Source organism: Simochromis diagramma, unplaced genomic scaffold, assembly GCF_900408965.1.
Source record: "Simochromis diagramma unplaced genomic scaffold, fSimDia1.1 OVJJ01000449.1, whole genome shotgun sequence".
Lineage (NCBI taxonomy): Eukaryota > Metazoa > Chordata > Actinopteri > Cichliformes > Cichlidae > Simochromis > Simochromis diagramma.
The window spans coordinates 2,368,054-2,394,347 of record NW_024387274.1 but is presented as its reverse complement, the minus strand read 5'-3'; the positions used below and the strand labels follow the sequence as shown (position 1 = coordinate 2,394,347).

General features: G+C 40.9%; 1 protein-coding gene and 1 long non-coding RNA gene across 4 annotated transcripts in view; one reads left to right on the top strand and one right to left on the bottom strand.

Moving 5' to 3' along the window:
- Positions 1–26,294, top strand: part of LOC120715599 (retinoic acid receptor beta-like) — a 301,344-nt gene that overhangs the window by 176,620 nt on the left and 98,430 nt on the right. For all 3 annotated transcript variants that reach the window (XM_040002664.1, XM_040002662.1, XM_040002663.1), the window contains one exon: positions 7,251–7,399. In XM_040002664.1, the coding sequence (XP_039858598.1) occupies positions 7,251–7,399 (149 nt within the window). The remainder of the gene's footprint in view (positions 1–7,250; positions 7,400–26,294) is intronic.
- Positions 1,055–19,908, bottom strand: LOC120715616. Its single transcript, XR_005691684.1, has 3 exons — positions 19,254–19,908; positions 15,874–15,875; positions 1,055–1,067 (listed from the first exon to the last, which is right to left on the bottom strand). It is a non-coding gene; the product is annotated as an uncharacterized LOC120715616 (long non-coding RNA).

Below are 26,294 nucleotides of genomic sequence, written 5' to 3'. Positions count from 1 at the left end.
AACCCTGCCTTAAACTGCGGCAGCGTCAGCTCCAGTGGAGCTATTGTGTTATCAGTCTTTTTGTTGAAAAACTGGGGGCTGCTGGGTTTAATGTTGTCAAACTTATTATTCACACACTGTTGTGGTGCAGGTCTATTTTTAGTCACGAATGTGGGTTAAACGCTCCCGCTTACACGGTGACGACGGTGCACTATGGCACTGTGCGATTAAAAAAAAAAGCATTGAAGTAAAAAAATGTGAAGATTTTTTATAATTCTTTTTCAAATTACTTGGTGAATGGTTGCAGCCCTATTCTGAATTATTTTAATTTCTTTAAGGGGGAGGTATATGGTGTCAGTTCTCCATTCCAAGAGAGAAGAACTTCTCAGTCAGCATGTTCTCTTACTGGCTGGTTGTAAAAGGCAGTGTGTGTTCATATCAGCATTCTCTGGTGTTACTAACCACAGTTCTCATAGATAGCCAATCACAGTCCCTCCCCTTATTCATCTCGCAGACTCCAGCAGGGAGCCTGTGCTTTTTTACCCAACCGGCAGGTTCAGCCAGAGGGTAAGGGTTGAGGAGTCGCTCATTTTTCTCTCCCTGTTCGTAAGCCACACTAGCTGTGCCCTCTTGTCTGTCAATGGCCTTTATTTCTCTGAGCTTTCTGTGTATGTTAACATGCAGAGAAGCCGACTCAAAGTTTAATCACGCAGAAAATGGAAAAAGGCTCCCCCGCAACTGATGCCCATGTAGCTAACTGATGACCACACCTCCACACATACATGTAATGAGGGGTGTAATGCATCTATGTTTATACGTCCCATCTGTCTGCAGGTGGTCACACTGCCTCTTAGAAGCAGCCATGAGTTTCAAATAGGTAGCAGGGCTAAATTGTTGTGGCTGCCTCTCCTCAGTGTGTAATCGCCCAGCCATCACAAATGCACCAAAGTATTTTTCCTCTAGATGTATGTTGAAGTGTGCTGTACCGCCTGGTGAAGGCTAAGGGACATTAATTCTGTGCTTCAGTAGCCCTCACCTGATGCGAACACCTTGTTTCAGTTATTAAGTGTTTGATACAGAATATTACACTGTGGTTATTATATAGGGAACTGTTCTTGTGTAGAATGAGTTGCTGCTTCCATATTTTAAGTCACAACAACAGACTGAACTATGTAAGAGTAAAACGTTATAATTCAATACAATGTGCTGAAAAAGTAAAATTACTTAAACATTTATTACTTGTATGTATAACATACATAATCTATCTAAGTAGGCGGTAGGTGAAGTGTCTTGCCCAAGGACACAACGACCGAGACTGTCCGAGCCGGGGCTCGAACCAGCAACCTTCCGGTTACAAGGCAAACTGCCAACTCTTTGAGCCACGACCGCCTTATGTTATGCTAACATAGCTGTGTAGCTAGCGATCACGTAGCACATCATTATATAGCAGCCAGTCCAACTTCAGTAACCCTACAAACGTCACTGCTGTTTAGTTTTCTGTCTTCATTTATGTTGGAAGTGACAGCAGAGCTGTACGTTTGAATTTTTTCTCTCAGGGCTTTCTGTTGCTCTGCCTCCCGTCTTTGGAACTCCCTTCCTCCTGAGATAAGAAACATCACTTCCTTCCCTCTTTTTAAGACTCAAAACTCACCTATTCACAATAGCCTATTTCATGGAAACTTTTCCATCCTGCTACTTTAATTTATTTTATTTATTTGCTCAATGTTTTATCCTTTTTTTTTTTTTAAATTGTTATGTTTGTTGTTGTGATCGCTTGTGTACAGTGTCCTTGAGTGTTTTGAAACGCGCTTTCTTAAATAAAATGTATTATTATTGTTGTTATTATTATTATCATTATTATTATTATTAATCACTGCAGCAAACCCTCCTGGCACCGGGTTGCAAGTTCCTCTCACCTCGGCTTCTCTTTACAATATTTCAGCCTACATTCCTACTACCAGGTATCCAACTATATCTCCTCCTAACCCAGTTCTTTTTCCTCCTTCCGTCGGAGCAGCTCCAAGCAGCACATGGCCAAGTTTTTTAGCCCAGGACCCCTCTTTTCAAACTAATATTGCTCAGTTTTCGCTGGCCTCTTCACCTCCCTCTGCAATTCCTCTTCCCAGCCCACCGGCTCCAAAACCTTCCCCAGTATCTGCTCACCTTCGCCAACAAATCGTTGCTGGTAAATATATAGATCTAGCTGAGCTCATTCTACTACCACTCAACCAGCCCACTCCACCCAGGTTGATCGACAGCCACGACGGTCCCATCATCATGTGCGGCCCCATCTCGGGCAAAGGAGCTCACTGCGCTTGAGTTTGCTTTTGCCTTTTCACTATACAGAGGTGTTCTCCGCACCGCTTTCCCCTCCCAAACACAAGAGCTCGATACGTACTTGACTATAATACTTGATCTCACCCTATGATTCGGCGGCACCGGCTTTAACTAGTACCACATCCAGTTCGCTTCTCATGCAGCAGCTTGCTTACAACAGTTTGATCAGGACACATTCTGGGGCAGTCTCAACCAGGAACTCTGGTCGCATCTTTGCTGCCCGTTTTTCTCTTTCCTGCAAGATATGCGGTGCTCCTGTATCATCCTGTATCGTTTGAGCCCAAAATAATTCACAGCCCATAAGCCGCACATCCGCTCTTAACCGCTTGGCCCCAACATGTACACCAGAAATTTCAAAACACACAGAATCCATTCCTAGCATGCCTTTGCCACAAGGTACAGATAGGAAGGGCAGACCCGTCGTGCATCCAGGAGGCCGCACCATTTGCAATAATTTCAACGATTCTGGTTGCCTCAGGTGTTAGTGCCGCTATCTCCACTCCTGCTCCTGTTACGACGGCGGCAATTCCCGCTCAGCATGCCCCCCAAACAATGACTAGCTTTACCCGTTTCGACACGCATTCAGAATCCAAGATCAAAAGAAGCCTTAAAAATCACCCAGGCATTGTCACCCAGCCATCAGTTTCTTGTACCTGTAGAAACCTCCAGTTGACAGCCAAAGAAGTTAGGGAGGGTTTCATGATTGGACCCTTTTCTAAACCGCCTTTTCCCCTCTTTTGCATCAGCCCAGTTGACATCTCAGCAGAAATTATTCAGGCAAAAAGCGCAAAATCGTTGAGTTATCTGTGCCTCATGGTAGTCATATTGCGTGCATAAATAGCCTTGTTCCCAGCGATGATTATTCTCTTAAATACTCTACAGTGAACCATGCCATTTCCCTTGTTAAGATCGCTGGCAGAGGTGCATGGCTTTTAAAATGCCTGCCAATTCACCCTGACTTCAGGTGCCTGTTCGGAGTCAAGTGGAGGGATGTCTATTATTTCGCCGTCAGGCTAACCTTTGGTTGCAAAAGCAGCCCCAAGCTGTTTGACTCACTCTCTGAAGCTCTATGTTAGTTCCTTTTCTACAACCATAAGCTGCCATTTTTAGTTCATCTTCTTGACAATTTCCTAGTCATATCCCCTTCCACGTCACCGCCAGCTCATGAGTTATCCACCCTGAGGTCAGTCTTCTCCGAACTTGGCGTTCCAATTTCGGAAAAAAAGAGGGCCTATTGAAAAACTCTTGAAAACTCTTGAAAATCACTTTTGTCCTTCAAAACTTTCTCCTCGTTGCCACATGTTCCAAACGACAGCTAGCCTCCCTTACTTAAACTTTGCACTATGGATAATTCCTCAAGACCGCTCTTTTATCTCTCACTTGCTTTCACTTGCAGCATCTAAACCATCACTCCGCAGCACTATCACGCTAGAAAACTCTTCCAAAGCCAAACTGCGACTCTGGCAACTTCTCCTTGCTAACTGGAATGGCATTTCTTTCTTTTATGACATTCAGCTTTACACAGATGCTGCCCCTTCTGCCAGCTTTGGGGGTTATTATGGCAGAAGATGGTTCACTTCAGCATGGCCTCCTGAGTTCTGCCACTATATCCAGGAATGGTTCCTGCCTTCCTCAGCTGTTTTCGAAATCTACCCAGTGGTCATCTCGGCCTTACTGTGGGGCCACAAATGGTCAAAAAGATCCATCCTCATTCACTCAGACAACCTCACTGTAGCTCACATAATCAACAAAGGCCAAAGCAATTCCCCTTCCATCATGCCCCTCATGCATCTGCTCATGCATGGCTGTCAGTCACCCACCAGCCTTGGGCTCTTATACAGAGGCAGCTCTGACACTAGTTCTCCATTTTCAGCCACAAAATGCGCGATCTAAACCCTAGCATCGCAGAGCGCATCAACCTCTCCCAAGAAGCTATAATCAATAGTCTTGCCGCAAGCAACTTGGAACATGTTCCGTTTCTTCCACAATCACTTCAATCTTCCCTTCCCGTTATTTGACATTGCAACCACGTCTAGGTTTGAATCTTTTGCATTCCGATTTCTGGGCGGCATCAATTTCTTTGCCAAAACACTCACAGGTTCGCCTTGCTTGACCATTTCATCGCCTCAGCTATCGCTACTCATCCAAGGTCTCAAACGGCAGACACCCTCTGCAACCCCACGGGTGCAACTCAATTCAATTACACTATAAAAATGCAATTGAATTGAACATATGAGTCTTATAAGTTACAAATGAAATGAAATTCTCAGCTGTTGGTAACAATCCATCCAATCCACAGATGCAAAGAAATCAAAACATGGATGTCCATGGGTTAAGTTATGAGAAATGACATAGGGAAATAGTCTTTAACATGCTTACTGAAACATATTTAATACTTTGTGTTGGTGGGGACAGCTTCAAGATACGTGAAGAAACTTTGCATGCATCAGGTGTGGTTGTGGCCCAATTTTCAACTGTTCTGATAATTCTTTATACTCCTCTGTCTAAAATCTTGCGGGGGGCATCTAATTGTGGTTTATGGTGAAATGATGATCTTTCCACTTCCAGATTACGGCCCCAACAGTGCTCACAGGAGCCAGTGGCATCAGTAGTTTTTGCAACAATAAGGTTATGAAGGTCTTGAGAGAGCTCATTGTTTTTACCCATCATGAGATGTTTCTTGTGTGACATGTTGGTAATGACACGTTTTTATTGGCCATCAGTTGGGACTGAACCAGCTGATATTAATTTGCATGACTGCTTTCTAATTACTGATAGATTTCTGCTGGTGTCATGACTGTCCATGCCTTTTTGCACCTTGCCTTCTTCATGTGTTCAATAGTTTTCCCCTGTTTTATTTCTTATTAATACACAAAACTTATGGACATCTATGGTTAGATTTCTGTGCATGTGTGATTTGGATTTTTTGTTACCGAAATCTGGTAATAATGTCAATAGCACCTGTTATGGGCTGGTGATTTGTTACACAACACACACACATTGTGCTGAACAGACAACATTATTACAATTTATTCTGTCTGATATTCTCATATCATGTAAGTACAAGTATCTAGAGATTTGGACAAAATAGACCACCTGAAAATCAGCAAAAAAATTGTTCAGCGTAGTATGACTAGTTATAACTTGTATAGACATGCTGCCACACAGTAGAATGATGTATGTAAGACAACTGCATTAATGCATTATTCCAAGTATCTATGTGTATTATCTGTGGTTTGGTTATATGAGCGAATTTTGCAAAAAAATGGAGATAGAAAGTTCAAAATTCTTCCTTAAATAATTTCCAACCCAGGCTGGTCTTTAACTCATACTGTAAATATATAAGAGCATGCACAAGTGCCTGTTTTCTTGATCCTCCTTTATCAAGTGGCTTTGTGTGTCAGACCACTGGCTCATCTCCAGCAGATTGTCTCAACGAACATCTGCTTTATGTGCAAATGTTTTAACCTGCTCTCTGCCAGCTTCACAGGGAAACCATCTGGAGCATTGGAAGCAATGAAATGAAAATCAGTGCTTGTCTCTCTGTCCTTACCAAGTTGGAAGTGCATTGTACATTGGCACTATAAAAATGCAATTGAATTGAACAAAGTAATAGTAAAATGCCCAAATATAAATAGTCAAGAGTACAGCTAAATATAAATACCCCAAATTGTATAATTTGGAATAACCTTGTAATTTGTAAGTAAACGGTGAGTGTGATGGAAGATCAGATTAAATCACCAGGGAATTCCATACAGGGACAAGGGTCCAGTAATTATAAGAGCTTGTCTCTCAAGATTGGTAATTGGGTTTACCCTGATGAACTACGGAAGAATGTAATCTTATCTGCTGGATGGAATGCTTCCCATTTCTATGTAGAAAGGTTGTGTATGTGTGTGGACAGCTGCTTGGTCTCTACAATTATCATGGTTTTGGTGCATTTTTATTGATGGTGCTAAATTCTCTCTTGTAGCATTGTTAGTGATATTTTATCTGCATGTTACATGCACATCTCCCATAAACACTGCTGTTTAATGATTAATGCTTAACATTTATTTTATAGCCATCTCTTTTCTGTGTGTGCTCAGCTAATTTACTGGACCCTCCTTCATAATTATCTGAAAATGAAATAATATTTTGGAGTAAATTAGATGGATGTTTCCAAGAAAGGCCTATGCTGTTTGTTAATTGTAATAAGAGGAATTTGTTAACAAGTGTCTGTTTGGTGGATTCAAGTTTGAATAAAATAAAATGGGAAATTTAACTTGGATTGAACCAAAAGAACTTCCTATTTTTTCACTATTATGGTTGTAAATCCTTGTAACCCGTTTTAGTCCTGGTTTTCAGTACACAGTGAACATCATGTATCAGTTAGTAAGTTTCTGTTCACATACGCACGTTGGTTGGAAAGATATTCATGAATATGAGCTTCAGTAACTTATAAGAAATTAAGTACAAATACGAGCAGTGCCTATTTCTTATTGTAGTAGACAATTAGTTTTTTATTCTAAAACATTTAGAATAAACATTTAGAATAAAAAACATAGAATAAAAACATTTAAAACGTTTGGTTATACTTCAACAAGCAATTTGATAAATGGTTATATTTTCTAGATCAAAGACTTGGCTGACAAGGTAATTTAAATGAAAATGAACCATCCCTGGAAATGCATTAAGCATTTTGACCAAGCAACACACACAAACTAATCATGAGAAATACTCGAAAGCAGAATGTGATGTATAAAAGTTTATATGTGGAATTTGTGGCTAATGTTTTCTCTCTGTAGGCAAAGAACCTAATTGTAGTGAGACAGTTTAGTTTCCTGTAGGTTAAAATTTAAAGTTCTTTTATAATTCCAAATTGTTCCATTATTTTAGTTATTTTAGTAGAACAACCTTCTTCATCTCCTTCTTTTTGTTTGCAATCCCTGCAGCCATCGAAACACAGAGCACCAGTTCTGAGGAACTTGTCCCCAGCCCACCATCCCCACCACCCCCTCCTAGGGTGTACAAGCCCTGCTTCGTCTGCCAGGACAAATCCTCTGGATACCACTATGGTGTCAGTGCCTGTGAGGGCTGCAAGGTAGGACTCTTGTACTTTGTCACACAAAGTAATGAGCTTTTTTGTTTCTCTGCCATGCTGAGACCAGGGTTGTTTTTGCTGAAGAGGATTACACACAATTGCCTTTGTTTTTGCCTTTTGAGAACCTTGTGATGGATTTTTTGTTTCTTAATTGTTAATTTTTAAACCTATTTTTTCCATTGTGGGTGCCATGTTGCCTCGTAAGTAACAGCAAGACTGAGAGACAATGATACAGTGCTATGAAAAGAAAGTATTTGCCCCCTTCCTATTTTTTTTTTTATTAAAATATTTATTTTCTCTTTTCTTTGTGCACATTTGTTTCAGATCATCAAACAAAGTTTCATGATAGACAAAGATAACCTGAGTAAATAAAAAATGCAATGATTTTTTTGTTAAGTGAAAAAAACTACCCAGGACTACCTGGCCCTATGTGAAAAAGCAACGGTCCCTTAAGTGATTGTGCCACTCTTGGCAGCACGAACTGCAATCAAGCATTTGCAGTAACTGGACATTGTTTTATTTCTGCCACATTTGAGGGTTTTCAATACAACTTGTTTAAGGTCATGTCTAGGCAACTCCAAAGCCTTTAAGAGGTGGATTCGCTGGTGTGATGTGTTCATGCTCCTGCTGTATAACCCAAGCACGCGTAAGTCTTTGAGGAGTTTCTGGTAGAGAGCAGAATTCATGGTTCCATCACTTATGGCTAGTTGTTTAGGCCCTGTCCCAAATCATCATGCTACCACCACCATGTTTGACTCTTAGTGTAATGTTCTTTTATGATATGCTATGGTCATTTTATTCCTGATAGAATGGGATTCAAACTTCCAAAAAGCTACTGTTGTCTTTTCAGTCCACAGACAATTTTCCCAAACGTCTTAGAGATTATCAAGATTTTTTTTTTCTTGATTCAAATGTGCGACAGCAATGGTTTTCACCTTGGAATTCTGTCAATATCCCAGTCTCTTTCTTCTTGCTGAATCGTGAACGATGACTGTGACTGCTTAACTGAGACTGAGGCCCTTGGATGTTGTTTTGGTTCTTTTGTGAGCTCCTGGAGGAGCTGTTGATTTGCTATTTGATCTCTTTGTTTTTAGGACAACGACTCCTGGGAAGATTCAACACTATTCCACATTTTCTCCATTGTCAGATAATAACTATCGTGCTGGTTCGCTCGAATCCCCAAACCTTCTAAATGGCATTCCAGATGTCAGTGACTTTGTTTCTCCTCTGTTCTTTCGTTTCTTTAGATCATAGCGGGATGTGTTTTGCTTTTTGTGCTTTTTGAGGGAACCACCTGACTTTGTCAGAATGTATTCCTTGATTCAACAGGTCAGGCCTGGGTGTTTCCAAATTATGGTTGCGTCCAAATTCATGGGCTGCTTCCTCCTGAGGACGCATTTGTAGACCGATTACGTCACAGCGACGCGCCGAAGGCTGTCCAAATTCATAGACTCCTCCGAATGCAGCCGACAAATGCATCCTTCATTTCCCCGAATTTCAAGGATGGGTTGGGTGTGTCCTTTGTGGCCCACCATATCCCAGAATTCATAGCGCGGCCCAGACAAAAAAAAGTTTCCGGCAATGGCGTCCGCTACTAAGTTTTAAAATTACTCTTATTAATCTTTCTGGGTCACAAAATAAACTTTTAACATATTTTCAGGCGAGAAAGTAGCTGCGTAAACGTCAAATATCTGCTCGGTTTATCAAGATATCGCATATTTGCAAAAGTGTGCCGATGTTTTCGGAGACGTCTGCTACCCACCAGCTGGATAGCTAGCCAAGAGCTCGAGGGTCACTAGAGCCGCCGAGAACGGCACAACTCCCGGCACATCATTTTCAGATCACCGCAGACTTTCGCTGCTCGGGTTAAACGTAATATATAATTCACTTAGACAACCTAAAAATGTTATTGTTGGGCTTTTTTCAGTGTTTTATTTGTTCGTGAGTAAATTGGTTTGGCTGAGATTAAAGTTATTAGATTAGATTAGATAAAATAAAACTATTAATACATCGGGTGGGTTCCTCCTCGGTTTTCACACAGCTGACTAAACTTCAAATAGACTACTGATTAAACAGAAGTATGAGATGCTCGAGAATTTACTCCAGTGTCCTGTTATATTTTAGATAGCAAGGAGCAGACGGCCGAGTTTATTAAACTCCACCGAGACAGCGGTGACCCGACCTTCTGAGGATCCGGCCCACGTAGACCGCGAAGGCCGGTTCCTCAGGAGGATGCAGCCCATGAATTTGGACAGGACCTATGTGGTTAATCAAAGTTAATTTGTGATTTAACAAATGTGTGAAAAAAATAATTTCTGTAGTGTATAGATTTTTAGTTTTGTTTATGTTGGTTTTCAAAGCCTTAAACGCCATGAAGTAATTTTTTTATATATCTGCAGGAATAAAAAGATGTTAAGTGAGAAAATCTGATTGTTTTCCTAATTTGAGTCTGCCACTCCTTCGTTACACAAGTGTATTCGTGCCCCGTCTCTGTTTGCCACTGTTGAGGTGTTCTACTTTTAGAAACTCCTCCCAACATCGGCTCTGGCAGCAGTTGTCTGTCTTCTGACACTTTCATATCTGTTGCTAGGCAACTGCTCACACCTGCATGCAGATAGACACTTATACAAACAATATTCAGTAGGCCTGTGTGGTTTGGTGTGCTTCTTTAACGTTTCTAATGGATTGATGTACAGTACTGTTAGTAGGAGCAGTAACAGAGTAATATAATATAATATTTTCTGAGGAATCCACATGTATTTGTTGAAGGTGGGCTGTACTACAGTGGGGCAAAAAAGTATTTAGTCAGCCACCGATTGTGCAAGTTCCCCCACTCAAAATGATGACAGAGGTCAGTAATTTGCACCAGAGGTACACTTCAACTGTGAGAGACAGAATGTGAAAAAAAAATCCATGAATCCACATGGTAGGATTTGTAAAGAATTTATTCGTAAATCAGGGTGGAAAATAAGTATTTGGTCAATAACAAAAATACAACTCAATACTTTGTAACATAACCTTTGTTGGCAATAACAGAGGTCAAACGTTTACTATAGGTCTTTACCAGGTTTGCACACACAGTAGCTGGTATTTTGGCCCATTCCTCCATGCAGATCTTCTCGAGAGCAGTGATGTTTTGGGGCTGTCGCCGAGCAACACGGACTTTCAACTCCCGCCACAGATTTTCTATGGGGTTGAGGTCTGGAGACTGGCTAGGCCACTCCAGGACTTTCAAATGCTTCTTACGGAGCCACTCCTTTGTTGCCCGGGCGGTGTGTTTTGGATCATTGTCATGTTGGAAGACCCAGCCTCGTTTCATCTTCAAAGTTCTCACTGATGGAAGGAGGTTTTGGCTCAAAATCTCACGATACATGGCCCCATTCATTCTGTCCTTAACACGGATCAGTCGTCCTGTCCCCTTGGCAGAAAAACAGCCCCATAGCATGATGTTTCCTACCCCCATGCTTCACAGTAGGTATGGTGTTCTTGGGATGCAACTCAGTATTCTTCTTCCTCCAAACACGACGAGTTGAGTTTATACCAAAAAGTTCTACTTTGGTTTCATCTGACCACATGACATTCTCCCAATCCTCTGCTGTATCATCCATGTGCTCTCTGGCAAACTTCAGACGGGCCTGGACATGCACTGGCTTCAGCAGCGGAACACGTCTGGCACTGCGGGATTTGATTCCCTGCCGTTGTAGTGTGTTACTGATGGTGACCTTTGTTACTTTGGTCCCAGCTCTCTGCAGGTCATTCACCAGGTCCCCCCGTGTGGTTCTGGGATCTTTGCTCACCGTTCTCATGATCATTTTGACCCCACGGGATGAGATCTTGCGTGGAGCCCCAGATCGAGGGAGATTATCAGTGGTCTTGTATGTCTTCCATTTTCTGATGATTGCTCCCACAGTTGGTTTTTTCACACCAAGCTGCTTGCCTATTGTAGATTCACTCTTCCCAGTCTGGTGCAGGTCTACAATACTTTTCCTGGTGTCCTTCGAAAGCTCTTTGGTCTTGGCCATGGCGGAGTTTGGAGTCTGACTGTTTGAGGCTGTGGACAGGTGTCTTTTCTACAGATGATGAGTTCAAACAGGTGCCATTCATACAGGTAACGAGTGGGGGACAGAAAAGCTTCTTACAGAAGACGTTACAGGTCTGTGAGAGCCAGAGATTTTCCTTGTTTGAGGTGACCAAATACTTATTTTCCACCCTAATTTACGAATAAATTCTTTACAAATCCTACCATGTGGATTCATGGATTTTTTTTTCACATTCTGTCTCTCACAGTTGAAGTGTACCTCTGGTGCAAATTACTGACCTCTGTCATCATTTTAAGTGGGGGAACTTGCACAATCGGTGGCTGACTAAATACTTTTTTGCCCCACTGTATTTCTTGTCAAGTTCTTCAGTTTTCCTTTCCATGCAGTCCAACTACGTGATGACCTCTCCCCCTCCTCTCTTTGTAACTGAAGCAGTGGTATGAGAAGGATTTTTGGAGTTAGAGAGGCGGTGATCCAACATGTCCTCATCCCAATGTGTAACATACCGACGACTGTGAGAAATCGTCGGTTACGCGCTGGGAATGATAATGCTCTGGGTCAAACTAAGTGCTGTGTAGGCTCCTATTACATCTATGTCTCATCATAAAGATCTGTCATGACCTCTGACCTTCTTGCTGTGACCTTGATTTAAGGAAAGCTCACGTTAAGTGCGGCATCACACAAGAAGTATGGAAAACAAGAAGAAACAAAAGAAAATGAAATCAGGAATGGAGCATATCCTTTTTCACAGTGTTACTAACTCTGATGTTAAAGATGTTAAAATCATGGCCGCATGTTTTGGGGGGTTTTTGTATTCTATTTGTTACAATGAATCTTTCTGTCTCAGTGACAAAAGCTTTTTTCCCTGCAGTGCATGGGGCAAGCCCCCTCTTATAGGCTGGTGCAACCAAGCATGCAGTACAGCTGCAGGCTTCAGGCCAACAAAGAAGACGTTTTACTGCTCAGTGAATGTGCCAGTTAGAGCCACAGATACAGTCAAAAGCAGACAGTGGGAGATTCTGTGTGTAGGCCTGGTGGAGAAATGTTTGAGTAAACTTTTAAAAGTCTTCTATGAAATCTGGGAAACAGACACTATCTCTACTTTTAAGATTGGGCTTCAAACTTTTCTTTTTGATAAAGCATATAGTTAGTGCTGGATCAGGTGACCCTGAATCTTCCCTTAGCTATGCTGCAATAGACTTAGGCTGCTGGGCACTTCCCATAATCCACTGAGTATTTCTTCGCACACCTTTTTCATTCACCATGTATTGTGTATACACTAGTGGTGCAACGGATCATGGTTGATCCGATATCCGAACCGATCCCACTCCACGGTTCGGCACGCACATGATCCGAAGATTCGAAAAAGAAAAAAAAAAGTATCTGTATGGTGGCGTGGTGGGTCTGTCAAGCGATAGCTATGGTCAGCGCTAGAGGTCCAAGTGGAGGAGCAGAGGAGTTTGCGGCATTTAAGCAGCCCTTTGCTGCCCAGTCCGACCGGGCTAAAGCTATTACAGAAGCTATTCTGTTGTGCAAAACAAGGGGTTTAAACTATGATGAACGTGCTTGAGCCACGCTATGATATCTCGTTGCGCGTCCGCTTCAGTGACAAGATCGTTCCAAGCATGTATGAGCAGGAGAAGTTTAAAGTTATGGCTGAACTGTCCCACGCATCTTCTGTTGCCCAACTACGACCTCCAGGGCAACGGAAAGCCACGTGACCGTGACTGCTCATTATAACACAGCGGAGTGGTAGATACAAAGCCCTGTACTGCCCTATAGATTACATTAGATTAGATGAAACTTTATTTATCCCTCGGGTGGGTTCCTCCAGGAAATTCAGTTTCCAGTAGCACAGCACCGACAGAAGTTGCAGAATGTGAGCAGAAATATACCACATACACATATATAAATACAGAGACATATAAATACAGAGAATACAAAAGGGATAAATAGAATAAATAGGAATAAGAATACAAGGGAACGGCACATTTCAAGTATTGTGAGTCTATTACACAGTTGGATATTAACAAAAACTATTGCACAGTGAAAAGGCACTACAGCTACTTGTTCCCCCCTCCTTTGTCCCCGTTTCCCCTCCCTCTCCCCTCCAGAGAGGAGTTAAACAGTTTGATGGCATGTGGGACTTTTTAAGTCTGCTGGTCCTTGACTTTGGGAGAAGCAACCTGTCGCTGAACAGACTCCTCTTGTTTATGGCCGTGTGCAGAGGATGCAGAGGATGCCCAACATGGTCCATAATGTCCATATTGCACCTTAATTTGTTTTTATATAAGTGTGTGGAATGAGTCTTCAGTTGAATGTTTTTTAATAGGCAAAAAAATACTTAAATAAGTAAATGGCGAGTTGAAATTTTGTCTTTTTTTTCTATTTTTAAGGATCTGAAAATTGATCCGATCTGTGACTTAAAACCGTGATCCGATCCGAACCGTGAGATTTTTGATCCGTTGCACCGCTAGTATACACCATTCTGAATTTATTTACTTGATCTTATTAATCGCTGACCCTCTTCCACAGTGTGTGTTTGGCCTTGTCTTCCTACCCTCACTCGAAAATTGGTTGGGCCAGATGGCCACCCATCCCTGAGGCTGGTTCTCCTGGAAATTTTTTCCTGTTAAAAGAGAGTTTTTCCTTCCCATTGTCACCAGGTGCTTACACAAAGGGAGTCTTTTGACTGTTGGGGTTTCTCTCTGTTGCTGTAGGGTCTTTACTTTACAATATAAAACCCGTTCAGGCAACTTTCCTTTTGATTTTGGTGCTATGTAAATAAAGCTGAATTGTGTTGAAATTGTCACAACAGCCCTGTGCATGCTCTCCTTCTCCTTTCTCCTTCCAAAGATTACAAAGTATATTTTAGGTGAATTGATTTTTGTTAGAATTATTATTATTATTAGTTGTAGTAGTAGTAGAAGTGTTGTTATTGCATTCTGTTTTTGCTTTGCTCCTACTAAATTTCTTACAGTTAAAGTCTAAATTGTGGACATTTACTTTTTAACCCTTTGTGAAACACAAAAGGTAACAACGGAGTATTAATCCATTTTAGTGTGAATAGCTGGTCCAGGTTACTCTAGCCCATTAAAATGAACAGAGCCCTGGGGCCTATTGGCCAGGCCCCTAACTTTAACCCAGTTATTACCAGGTGCCCCGATCTAGGGGGGAGCTACAGAAACAGGTGTGGGTGATAGATACTGGGCTTGCAAGGCTACTCAGGTTCCCGGCTTTTATTAGAGCAGGCTGGGTAGACACCTGGGAGAGAGAGATAATTAGAACTGGGCGAGTCCCCTCACCCATCCATTGGCTCTATTAACTCTGCATTACCTGCTGGGTAATACTCATAGGGTCAGATTAGGGTTAGTTCAAAACAAGAGCCGATCCAGACTTGCTGCATTGGGGTGCTTGTCCCACCAGATCAGACACCACATTTCTTAATGTTGTCTGTGATCTTCCTCTTTTCCTCTTACCTGACAGCTCCATATTCAACATCATTTTCTAACACATCCACCGTCCCTTCTCCACACATGTCCAAACCATCTCAGCCATGCAGGAAAAAGATCCAGTATTAAAACCTGAAGCAGCTTAGGTCCTCAGCTAAGACAATATCTTCATTTCACACCTGTTCACTGTTGATGTCATGTATGTGCACATGTTTCAGTGTTACTCTCAGACTAATGTTCAGTGGACAGAAAAGGTTGTTGGTGCAGGATAGGCTGCACACCCATCTCTAAGGTTTATAGAGATTGGTCAGAAAAAAGAAAAATATGCAGTGAGTAGCAGTTTTCTGGGCGGAAATGACTTGTGCATGCCAGGGGTCAGAGGGGAATGCACTGTTTATTAAAACAAATGGTTGCAAATGTCCTTGGTGATATTGGTAGCATGAGATGGTACAAGCAGTCCATTAAAGTCACGCATGTAGTCCAGTTCAATCAGGAAGTCCATAGCTACAGTTGCAAGGTTTGCTGTGTCTCTAAGCACAGTGTGGTAGAAACAGTAGGAGGCAACTACACAAGGAGAACAGGGCAGGAACGATCTTCATGTTATATGTTAGAACTTCTGATGTCTAGATTTTTAATCATACTGATTATTTCGTAGTTTACGTAACTGCAAGTTATAGTTTGAGAATATTTCTAATAACAGGTGTCAGTTAATTCGTTGTTAAAACTTTTACACTACATTTGAACACCAGACCAATGAACATGTGTGGGAAAACAACGTTAATAGATGGTGGTTGTCCTTCTTGCAGTGTGTGATTGTGTTATAACTGAGTCAGTGTGTTGCTCTGTCTTGGCAGGGCTACTGTGTTAGCAGAGCTGATTTGAATTGTTAAAATCGGGTGCAGGCATATGGGCTTCCAGAAGCACATGCATATGCAAAAGATGACAATGTCTTCTGTATTGACCCAAAGTCACATTCAGTCACTCCTTACACTCCCTGCTGAGAAGGGACATGTCCTTCTGAAACTGAAGGTGAAATATCTACAACTTTCCAAGAGTGTTAAAGTGCCGACTGTCAGTTTTCCTTTACATGCAAACCCTTATGTTTAGAAATGTGAGCCCTTTTATTTATAATCAAGTACCACGTCCTTTTCATGGAACAAGAATCTTTAAGGGATGGTCACAAAAAAGGAAATAGGTGCAACACATGTTGTAATTTCCGTGTCACATAGGAAAACAACAGTTTCTGTTGAAGTAGTTAAAGAACTATTTATATATAAAGAGAATATTTAGAGTTTTCAAAAGTAGAATGGGAGGCAGAGCTTTAAGCTATCAGCCCCCTCTGCTGTAGAGCAATCTCCTAGTTTAGATTTGGGAGAAAGACACCCTCTCTACTTTAGAGGCATTAAACCTTCAGGTGATCCTGAACCATCCCTTAGTGGTGGGTGCTTTTATTCTGTCTCTATTTAATATGTTTAACTTTTTTATATTTTCATAGTGTTGAGTTAGCAAAATGTTGTTCTTTGTACACTCAGTGTAGTAAAGCAGTTCTTCCACCCCTTTCCTACTCAGTTTTCCCTAACGTTCCTTGGAATGCTCTTGAAGTTCTGCCTGAGGTGGGAGTTAAAGATCTCACGAACTGGGGCCTCTGTCAGGCGCTCTCAGCTCACCTTCACAATACATTTACTGAAGGTTTGCCAGGTCTGTCCAGCATCCTCCGCTGCCACCTGATCCAACTTATCACCAGGTGGTGATCAGGTGATAGCTCGGCTCGTCTCTTCACCTGAGTGTCCAGAACATACGGCTGCAGATCAGATGAAACAATTACACAGTTGTGGACCTGGGTGTCCTGGTGGCACATGCATTTATGGAGAGTCTCATGATTTAACATAGTCTTCATTGTGGATATGAGTTCAAATTTTATTAATATTAATAATATATAGTTATTAATATTAGTTCAAATGTCAAATATGTATTTTTCATGAAATGTTATCTTGACTTTCATTGTATTAATTGTAAGAATCAAAGCCTAGATAAATAAATCCTAAGACACAAATATGACCAGCGAACACAACCGTTAAATCAGACCGGATGTATTCTCAGTTCGCCATAAAGAAAGATGGGTTGAACTTGTAAATGCGTCATGAGTGCTGACAGGTGTTTGGGGATGAAGACAAAACTTTGAGCCGTTACACTGCTCACCCCCTCCCTTCTGTTTGTTGGGTTCTGGAGCGTCGACACAATAGGATGTTTGATGGAACTGGTTTGACAAGCGAGAGACCTTAACCTCATCTCTTTATGAACTCTCTCTGCTCTGTGTTTCACCTTCAAATCCACAGAAGGGAAGAACCTCACCCACAGCTATTTTAGATTTTTAGGTTCAAAGTTAGGACTCGGCTTACTATCGATTTTACTGGATGTATGCTGACTGACATGCCAGCGTGGCAAAACCCAGGAAACCCTCCAGGCTGACGCCTAAAATCGTATTTTTTCGTAAGTATAACAGGTGTTCACATTCATCCATCCATCCATACTCTTCCACTTATCCTTATCAGGGCGTCAGGTATGAGCTGGGATGATCAAAACCAATCTGTCTTTTAATTTCTTTACGTGGTCTTAAAGACTGAAGAAATATTCTTCAGTCTTTATGGAGGACACTCCAGAGGTCGTCTTTGGATGCTACAGTTTGAATCTATTTTGGCATACCTCAGCCTTTTTCTTCTATTTTCCCTCAAATAGCTTCTTGACAGCCAGCTTTCCACTGAAAACACTGCTGCTGATGCCATGGCAAACAATGAGAGATGCATTTCCCAGGTCTTGTGATGGGTCGATGCTGCATTTTTTCCTACTTCTCGAAGACATGATTTTCAAATGCTACTTATCTGCGTTAGAGTTTTTTCTAGGCATTCTGTTGTCTTCCCCTTTTCCAGTTTCCTCAATTTTCTTTAAGACACACTTCATGCCGTGCTAATATATGGCAAGTTTTTGGCTAATATCTCTTTTGGGACATATCTTGTTATTGCAAAAATACAATTGTATTCCCATTAAACTGTCTTATCTTTGGGATTTTCATACATTCAACTAAAGAAATGGGAACAAAATATATGTTTTTGCAACAACAAATTGTTTTTTTCTGCCATTAAGTCAGGTGTGTTCTTTTATCCATCCATCCATCCATTAAATAATTCATATGTCAGTGTTCAGTGGTTCAACAAATGGTCAGGTAAACACTGGACTGAAAATAAATGAAAAAGAAGTTCAAAGAAAAATGTAGAATTATTGCCCGCGACCACTGTTGCACAGTACTATGAAACATTTATTTGTGTTGTAAACGTATATCTGAGGTACTGTGAGTGACACAAAACCCTACTCTTTTCAGAGGGTGTTTTGCATATTGGGGTGGCTGTAGCTCAGGAAGTGCAGTAGTTTATCTAAGACTGGTGCTTTGAACCCTGGCTGCTCCGTGCTCAGAGTATCCTTGGCCAAGATACTGAATCCCAAGCTGCTCTCCGATTTGTTCACTGGAGTTTAAATGTCAGATAGGCAACACCTAGGTGCAAAAAAGGGTTTGTGTCAATGGGTGAATGAAGCATGTTGTGTAAGTGCTTTGAGGAGAAAAATGCTTTAGAATAACCAATCCATATTTGTGGTTTTAGATATCCTGCTGACTAACAAACACATAAACAGGAGTGATGGATGGATGGATACATGTGTATAAATGTGGTAACAATACTGCATCCGTGTATTTCTTTACAGATTTCAAATCAACACTCTTAAATCTGCTTATTAGTTAACTGTACACTGCTAATCAGTTGTATTTGCTTTGGGGTTAATGAAAATAACAGGTGCACTAGGGGAACAACAATGAGACAAACAGGAATGGCTTTACAGCTGGAGACCACTGACACACTTTCCTTTTCTGTCTGTTTTTTTCACTAGCTTTGCATTTGGTCAAGGTCAGGGTTACTACTAGTAGCTTGAGGTGATAGAATAACCACCAGTAAGCCACTTGTGTAAATGTCTCTGACCAAGCAATCAGAAATATACTCCATGAGCGTGGCTGAGGGCCTGACATCCTCTAGTGGGTCCTGTGCTTATTATCTGGCACCGTAGTGCCCAATAAAGCACCAGGTCCAACACCGGCTGAGTACACATGGCAGACGTGAAAGGGTTATGTTACCTGTAACATCGTTCGCAGTGATTGGTTTGGTGGCGGGTTAGTGATGGTCTGGGGAGGCATATCCATGGATGGAAACAAAGACCTCTACAGGCTAGGCAACAGGACCCTGACTGCCCACTGCTTCACTGAGTGAATGGGTCAAATGCAGAGAGAGTAATTTCCCCACAGGGATCAATAAAATATACATGTGACAAAGTGGGTGAGAAGACCATTTGTCTACATTCTTAGTTAACATTCTTGTTTTGATTTAACCATATTTCACATGTAATCTGCAATAGGCAAACATCTACTATCCCGGGTTTGTTTGTTCTGCACTTTTACAGATTATATAATATAACATCTTGGTTTAAATCAATTCATACAAGTTTGTTAAGTTAACATGTTCTTTATTTCAACTGTTAATTGGTATTGTTTAGAACTTACCTTACCTACCTGTCTTCCAGAAGCAAAAGGAGGAAATGTAGTTTTACTTCCTGCTTTATACCTTCTGGGTTCATTTGAGGTCACAGGAAGAGACCAAGTGCAGAAGGGGAAGAACTCTTATAATTTAATAAAGTGGATTTTAGAGGGTTTATAAAGAAATAGATTTACTGTTGTGATATGTATTGATTACACCACAGAGTTTATGTTGCCAGTCAAGAGGAGTAGTAGAGGATTGAATATAATCATGTTCATCTTACCTACCTGCTGAGTGGAATAGTCCAGAGGAGAAATTGTTTGATTAAGTGGACTATTTAAGCAGACGAACTCAGGTGTTTCGAGAGAAAGGTTCAGGTCAGTGTAGCTGTGTGCAGTTTGACCGTAAGTTCCGTTGATTTAAGTTCAGTTATGTTTATTTGAATTGAGTTAATCACAGAGTTGAGTTTCTTATTTGTTTCTTTGTAAATATTGTTTGGGCCACAAAATGGTGAATAAATCACTTGCTACACTGGACAGCATCGGTCTCCTGCACTTCTTTGACCGCTTAAGTCGAGTCTTACCACAATACATTATTATTATTATTATTATTATTATTATTATTATTATAATCTTTGACCCACTGTCAGACCTTACACCGGCGGGTTCCTTATGTGGCTAGAGCAGGGGTAGGCAACCTTTTTGATGACGAGTGCCATCTAAAATTTCCTCAGAAGTCAATGTGCCATATAATTGCATTAGCAATAAATTTAATTACGATCTATATTAACAGCTGCTGTGCTGAGTGGACAGCTGCTGAAGCATTTGAAGGGTCGGACTGTGGAAATTTCAACATCGTTTGAAAAAACTGACAGCTAGCAATGTCCCTCTCACCGGTAGGCTAAGTGATTTTTAGCCAATTACAAGTTGAATCTGGTAGTTTGGGGTTGTTAGCTAAGATGCCGTCATTAAGAAGTGGTACAACTAATGTGTCTATGCGAGCTAATTTGCGATGTGCACCGCTCCGCTGGCCCGGCCATTTGCTTTTTAATGCACCTGCTCAGATTAATTCACTGCGTGTCGTGTCCAGGGCTGGACTGAGACATAAATGGGCATTTTGACTAGAGACCGGCCCACCAGGTATTATAGGAAAAGCCATAAAGCCTTTGAATGAAAACAAATGCTGCTGTGACAGTGATGTACGCTGTCTTGCTGGTATATGGTACATCAGATAAAAACTTTGGTTGTAAGATTCAGATAATTATTTAATAAAAGCGAGAGATTTTAAATGAGAATCAGAAAGAAAAGTATTTCTTTGTGCCCCGCCCCTGCACAGTTACCAGCTGTCAGCTACGTAAAAAAGGATCCTGGTGTTATTTGTCTCTCAGAAACAGTTCATAACTTCCCTTCAACTCATTCATGTCACCTAAAAGGTAAACCTGCTTCTCCATCACAGCTCTGATGATCCAGTAAGGACATCTCCTGGTTTCATCTTCATGTTTCCCTCTCACCACATATCCAAACAGACATCATGACCAGCAGCTTCACAGCTGTGGCTCCAGCAAACATCAGCTGATACTAGAAATTAATATTAAATAAATTCTAACAACAGCTGATCAAGCTTAAACGTGCTGCTGTTGTTTAGCGTGACATCCGCTGGTTTCCTGTTTCTGGCGCAAAGTGGGAGATAAACAAACAAGAGAGATGATCAGCTGATCATTGATCAGTTTCATGATTGAATTAGAGATGAAGAGGCAGCTGACAGCGTAAAGGCGCAGAATAAATCCAGCTTTGTATCTTTTTTCATCGTAGCTGAAGTCCAGGACAAACTGTGTTCCTTTTCAGCTCAATAGGAATCGCGTGACATTTTCTCTGAATACGGGACGACTCCATTTTTTACGGGACGGTTGGCAACTCTACTAACTAACCTTATGAATTAAATAAAGTTCACTATCAGTAAAATCATAGCACCCACCCAGCTGTATATAAACTCCATCATGCTAGCTAGTAATATCTAATATCAGTAGTATATCTGACCCAGACAGACTGCAGGTCATAACTTCTTACCTGAAGTTCAGTTCACCTGACACTCGGACCACCCCAGCTCCGCCATATCCGACACCAAACAACTGAGTTATTCTTACACATCTGCCAGCATCTGGCCAGTCCAACATCTTTCATTGTTTATATCGTTACTAAAAAAAAAAAAAAATCATCATCGGCCCATAAAAATGAAAGATCACCATCGATGGCCAGTCCAGCTATGGTCGTGCCATCAGTTAACCCTTCGCGTGCCAACTGTTGCACGCGTGCCCAGGGTTGCCGACCCCTGGGCTAGAGTATGCAGGCACTTCCCGGAGGATGAAGGATATTTGACCCACACTTGCCTGACCTAAATCCAATAGAACATCTCTGGGACATCATGTTTTAGTCCAACTGACGCTGCCAGGAGCTCAGTGATATCCTGGGCCAGATGTGTGTGTGTCCCACGATAACATCTGTCATCTCATCAGGATCACGTCCTGATATTGCAAAACAGACTAGCCTGCTGCATCACTTTTTCACTTTGATTGGTGAGGTGTCTTTGAATTCATCAGACACTTGGGATCCCATGTGTTCTGAAGTACTCCTTTCTTATTATGACTGCTCTGCACTGCAGCCTCTTCTTCCAATTTCCTCTTTATATCATTATTTACTCCCTGCAGTCAGCTTCTGTAGCAGAATGGAGATGAAGAGTTCAGTTGTGTCAATAGTTTACTGCAGAGCCAAAAGAGGACATGAATCTGCTCGGGCCTTTCTCTGCCTGTCACCATAATCTCTCTCTTACAGTCTCTCTCACTCTGCGCTAACACACACTCCATAATGTGATTTGTCAACGTTGTATAACATACAATAAGCCCAGGCAGTAACAGAGAGGAAGAAATAAAATGGAGAAGGTCAAAATGTCAGAGCTGTGACAGGAAATAGATGCAGTGGTGTGAAAAAATGTTTGTCCCTTTTTTTGTCACACTTAAATATTTTAGATCATCAAACAAATGTAAATATTAGACAAACACAAGTAGACACAAAATGCAGTTTATAAAAGAAGGTGTTTATTGTTAAGGGGGGAAAACCCAAACCTGACCTCAAACATTTAAGTGTAATAAACATTTACATTTTTACAAGACTGCATGATTTTTCTCTCCTCTCCTTAGTGCAGCTCACTTCTTGTCTGCTCGATCTCTGGCACTGTGTGAATACACACACAGGCTGAGACATTTATTCTGGTAACAACATAATGACATCAGGTCAGCTTCAAGCTAACAAGTTCTATAAAACAAAGAAAGAAACAGCAATCCTCCTTATATGTGACCAGTCTACAACAGCAAACACACTGTGAAAGAAATGAACTGCTGCTGGTTAACATATTTATAACAGGATATATCAGTAAAATAATGAAGTATGCATGGACATATCCTGAAGTGAAGTTTTTTTTAGGTCTTCCAACTTTCTCCCATAGTACAAAGACATGCATGTTCGGTTAATTGGTGATTATGGCCATTGGTGGGTATGTGAGCTGGATAAAGTGGTTATAGATAGTATGTAGAATATTCTGTGTGTATTTATGTGTGAATATGGGTCCTTCTCTCAGTGACCAGTAAGAATGAAAAATATATAAAATGCAGGTCCGTTTCTAACTCCTTTTAGTGGGCAGCACAATAATGATGCATCCATCCATCCATCCATTCTCTTATAATAAATACTTGTTACTATTAATACAGAAGCTAACTGATTTCAAGGTGTAATTGCATCCTTATCAGAAAATTAAATCAAATTTACAGCGTGTAGTGGAACTGACCAAAAAACACAAGTCTTTCAAAATTACCTGCGCTTTGGTTTGCAAACAACATCTGTCAAGAAAAGAACCTAAACCATTTGATTGTACTTTCATTCCATATTCAAATATATTTTCAAAGTAAACATTTTTTATTAATGAATTAATACAGTATTTTATATAATTTCATTTTAAATATGAAAAATATTATGATAGCCTTGAAATGGTATTGTCTAGTACACTTCGTTTCTTTGTGTTTCTCTGTGTAAAACAAACAATGCTGGAGCTGCTACAAAGTTTCAAAGATGATTCCTGCTAACTTTGTCCAAGTAAAGGTTTTAACGGTGATTAAACCCACAGACCTACAGTAATACATATGAATACATTAGATTCATATGTATAGGACTGTAGCTTTCACAGCATCTTTGATATTACTTGGATATTAAGTGGTTATTACTTTGGTAATTGCATAGTGATAACTTTACCACATTATTACGCTCCTGTTTTCCCCTTGTTACTGTACTATTACCCCTTTATTACTGAGCAGTAATAGAAAGTGTTACCATAATGTCTATATTTGCTAAAGTTACATGTGTCCTGGTGTCACATAATTGAGTTTGGTCATTATTTTGCGTTCATATAAATACTAATGTGGCAGAATGTTAAATCTACGATAGTCAATAATTTTCATACTAAAATACTAAAATGTCTCAAATAAGTCTATTGAGCTCAGACAGGAATTAGATCTTTGGTTGCTTTGGTTAGTGTACACTTTGTGAGTAGATTCTCATTAGGAGAGATATTTTTTTATATAAATTAATAACTAAAAGAACAAAATAAAATAAAAACTATCCTGTTCTTTACCTAACTAGAAGCGAATGGCAGACAAAGCTAAGAAATAAAATAAAAAACATATTTTTTGGAAATACATAGATTAGTTGGTTAGATGAATCTGAAAGTCTTTAAGATGTTTTATCAAAGTGGTAGGTGTGTAAAGGCATAATCTAAATTATTATCAGTTAGAATTACCTAGTAAGAAAAATTTAAATCTGTCACCACAACAAAAGTACACAAAAGATTTGGCCTGTTATTGTAAAGAAGTACGTTGGACAGGTCGGCAATAGCTTTGAACACAAATAATCTAATCTAGTTTGAGTCTATGCAGAGTGTGTTTATGTGTAACTGAGCACAGCTGAGAGTGAGGTAGCCTAAAGATGGCTTCTGATCACTATTAGGGCCCTCGGCAGGTCCAGGCCGAAAGACAAGCCCAGAATGACCAGAACAGTAGGGCCACAGTGGGATGTCTGTGGGACCGGGCGATCTGAAACCTCTTTATTCTCTCTGTTGTCTTTTGATGGCTCACGCTTAGTCTCTGGTTCTCTGTTGCAGCTATTCAAAGCAGGCTGGGTGAGTCACACGGGTCCTCTGCCGAGGACTCCAATTAACTTTCTCTCCTTTTTCCTTCCTGCTCCTGTTCCCGTTGTATTTCTTGCTCTTTCTTTGATTTGACCCTTATTCGGTTTCCTGTCTCTACTGCATCTCCTGGTCTAATTACAGTTCTTGGATGCTCAGGTGGATAAATATGCTCTGATTGGGTTGGCAGGTGTGGTGTGGAGATAAATAGAAGAGCAGAGGCTGTGCCCTTTTTCTGTGTTAGTGACTGGTGATTTGTCTGTGCCTTATCTGTTTAAGTTTCGTGTTTTCCACACTAACAATGCAGGTCTTTGTGCTTGTGTACCTTTTCTGTCCTCTTGTTTTGTATTTTCATTTGATATGGCTGATGAACCATCAACATTTCAGCCCCGTTTTGTGTTTACAAAAAAGCTTTTAGCTTCTACAAACCCCAAAGTGCACAAAGACAATGACTTTGATGCACTGTACTTGTAATGTCAGGTTAATTTTACAGTGGCGGTAGGTGTTGATGTGATCGTGAATGGTTCTATGTAACTGATTTGAAATCCAGTCAAGGTTTACCTTGACTTCTGCCCAGTGGTAGCTGGGACAGGCTCTACAGAGTTATGATTATATGATTATAATATGATTATAATATGCCCATAACTTTAGGCAATTAGTTTGGAAGGGAATTAATTAAACTACACATTCTCAAAGCTGCAACAGTTCAAGGACCCAGTGGTTGGTGAACCCAGATGGTGTGTGTTCAGTAGAGTCTCAATATGGACCTTATGTGATTGTAAGCCTTAGATAGGCAACAACGTTTTGCATAATAGCTTTAAAGACATGAATAAAAACAAATTGCAGACTCAAATTTAGTTGAAGCTCTTCATTTTTGACCAAACATTGACCCCAGGTTAAAAACAACCACAGAAAGAACTCAAAGTGTCTAAAAGAAAACAGCTATAAAAAGGTGGCAATGCACTCTCTAGACAGCCACAGAAAAACACAACATAATTTCTTGTCTTCTTACTTTGAGCCAGCCACAGTCCGTCCCTAAAATCAGTGATGTGTGTCACCCCTACACACACACAAACCTCCCCTCTCCTCATTTTTCAGGAACCCCCTGGGTCTCCAATCCCCTCACGTTTTCTGATAGCTGTAAGATGCTGACACGATTAAACATGAATCCTAATACACTGCTGTGCCTCTAATCCCAACAAACCACCCCCACTTATCCCTACCTCTTGGCTGTACCGGATGCTCAAGCAACACAAAACACCATGGCCCAGTGAGGCAAGTGAGATAAACAGCCAGCTGAAGGTAGAACCAGTAAAATAAAGAACAAAAAAGGGAGAGTAAAAGATAAAGCAAGAGTAAATGAGAGGTTGCGCATGAGTGAGAGAAGGGAGAAGGGGTAGGCCAGGTGAGCAAGGGTTGGATTCTATCTAAATATTTAATGGGCAGCACTTTCGTTTTTTAATCTGTAAATGAGAAGGCCTGAGATGTTGAGACCATGGCTGTGACACCCTATCCCTGGCCCATTAAAATAACAAGATGCTCGATACTGATCTTGGTTAAGGTGCAGTATATCAGTCCAGGGGGAAGTGGCCTTGTCTCCCAG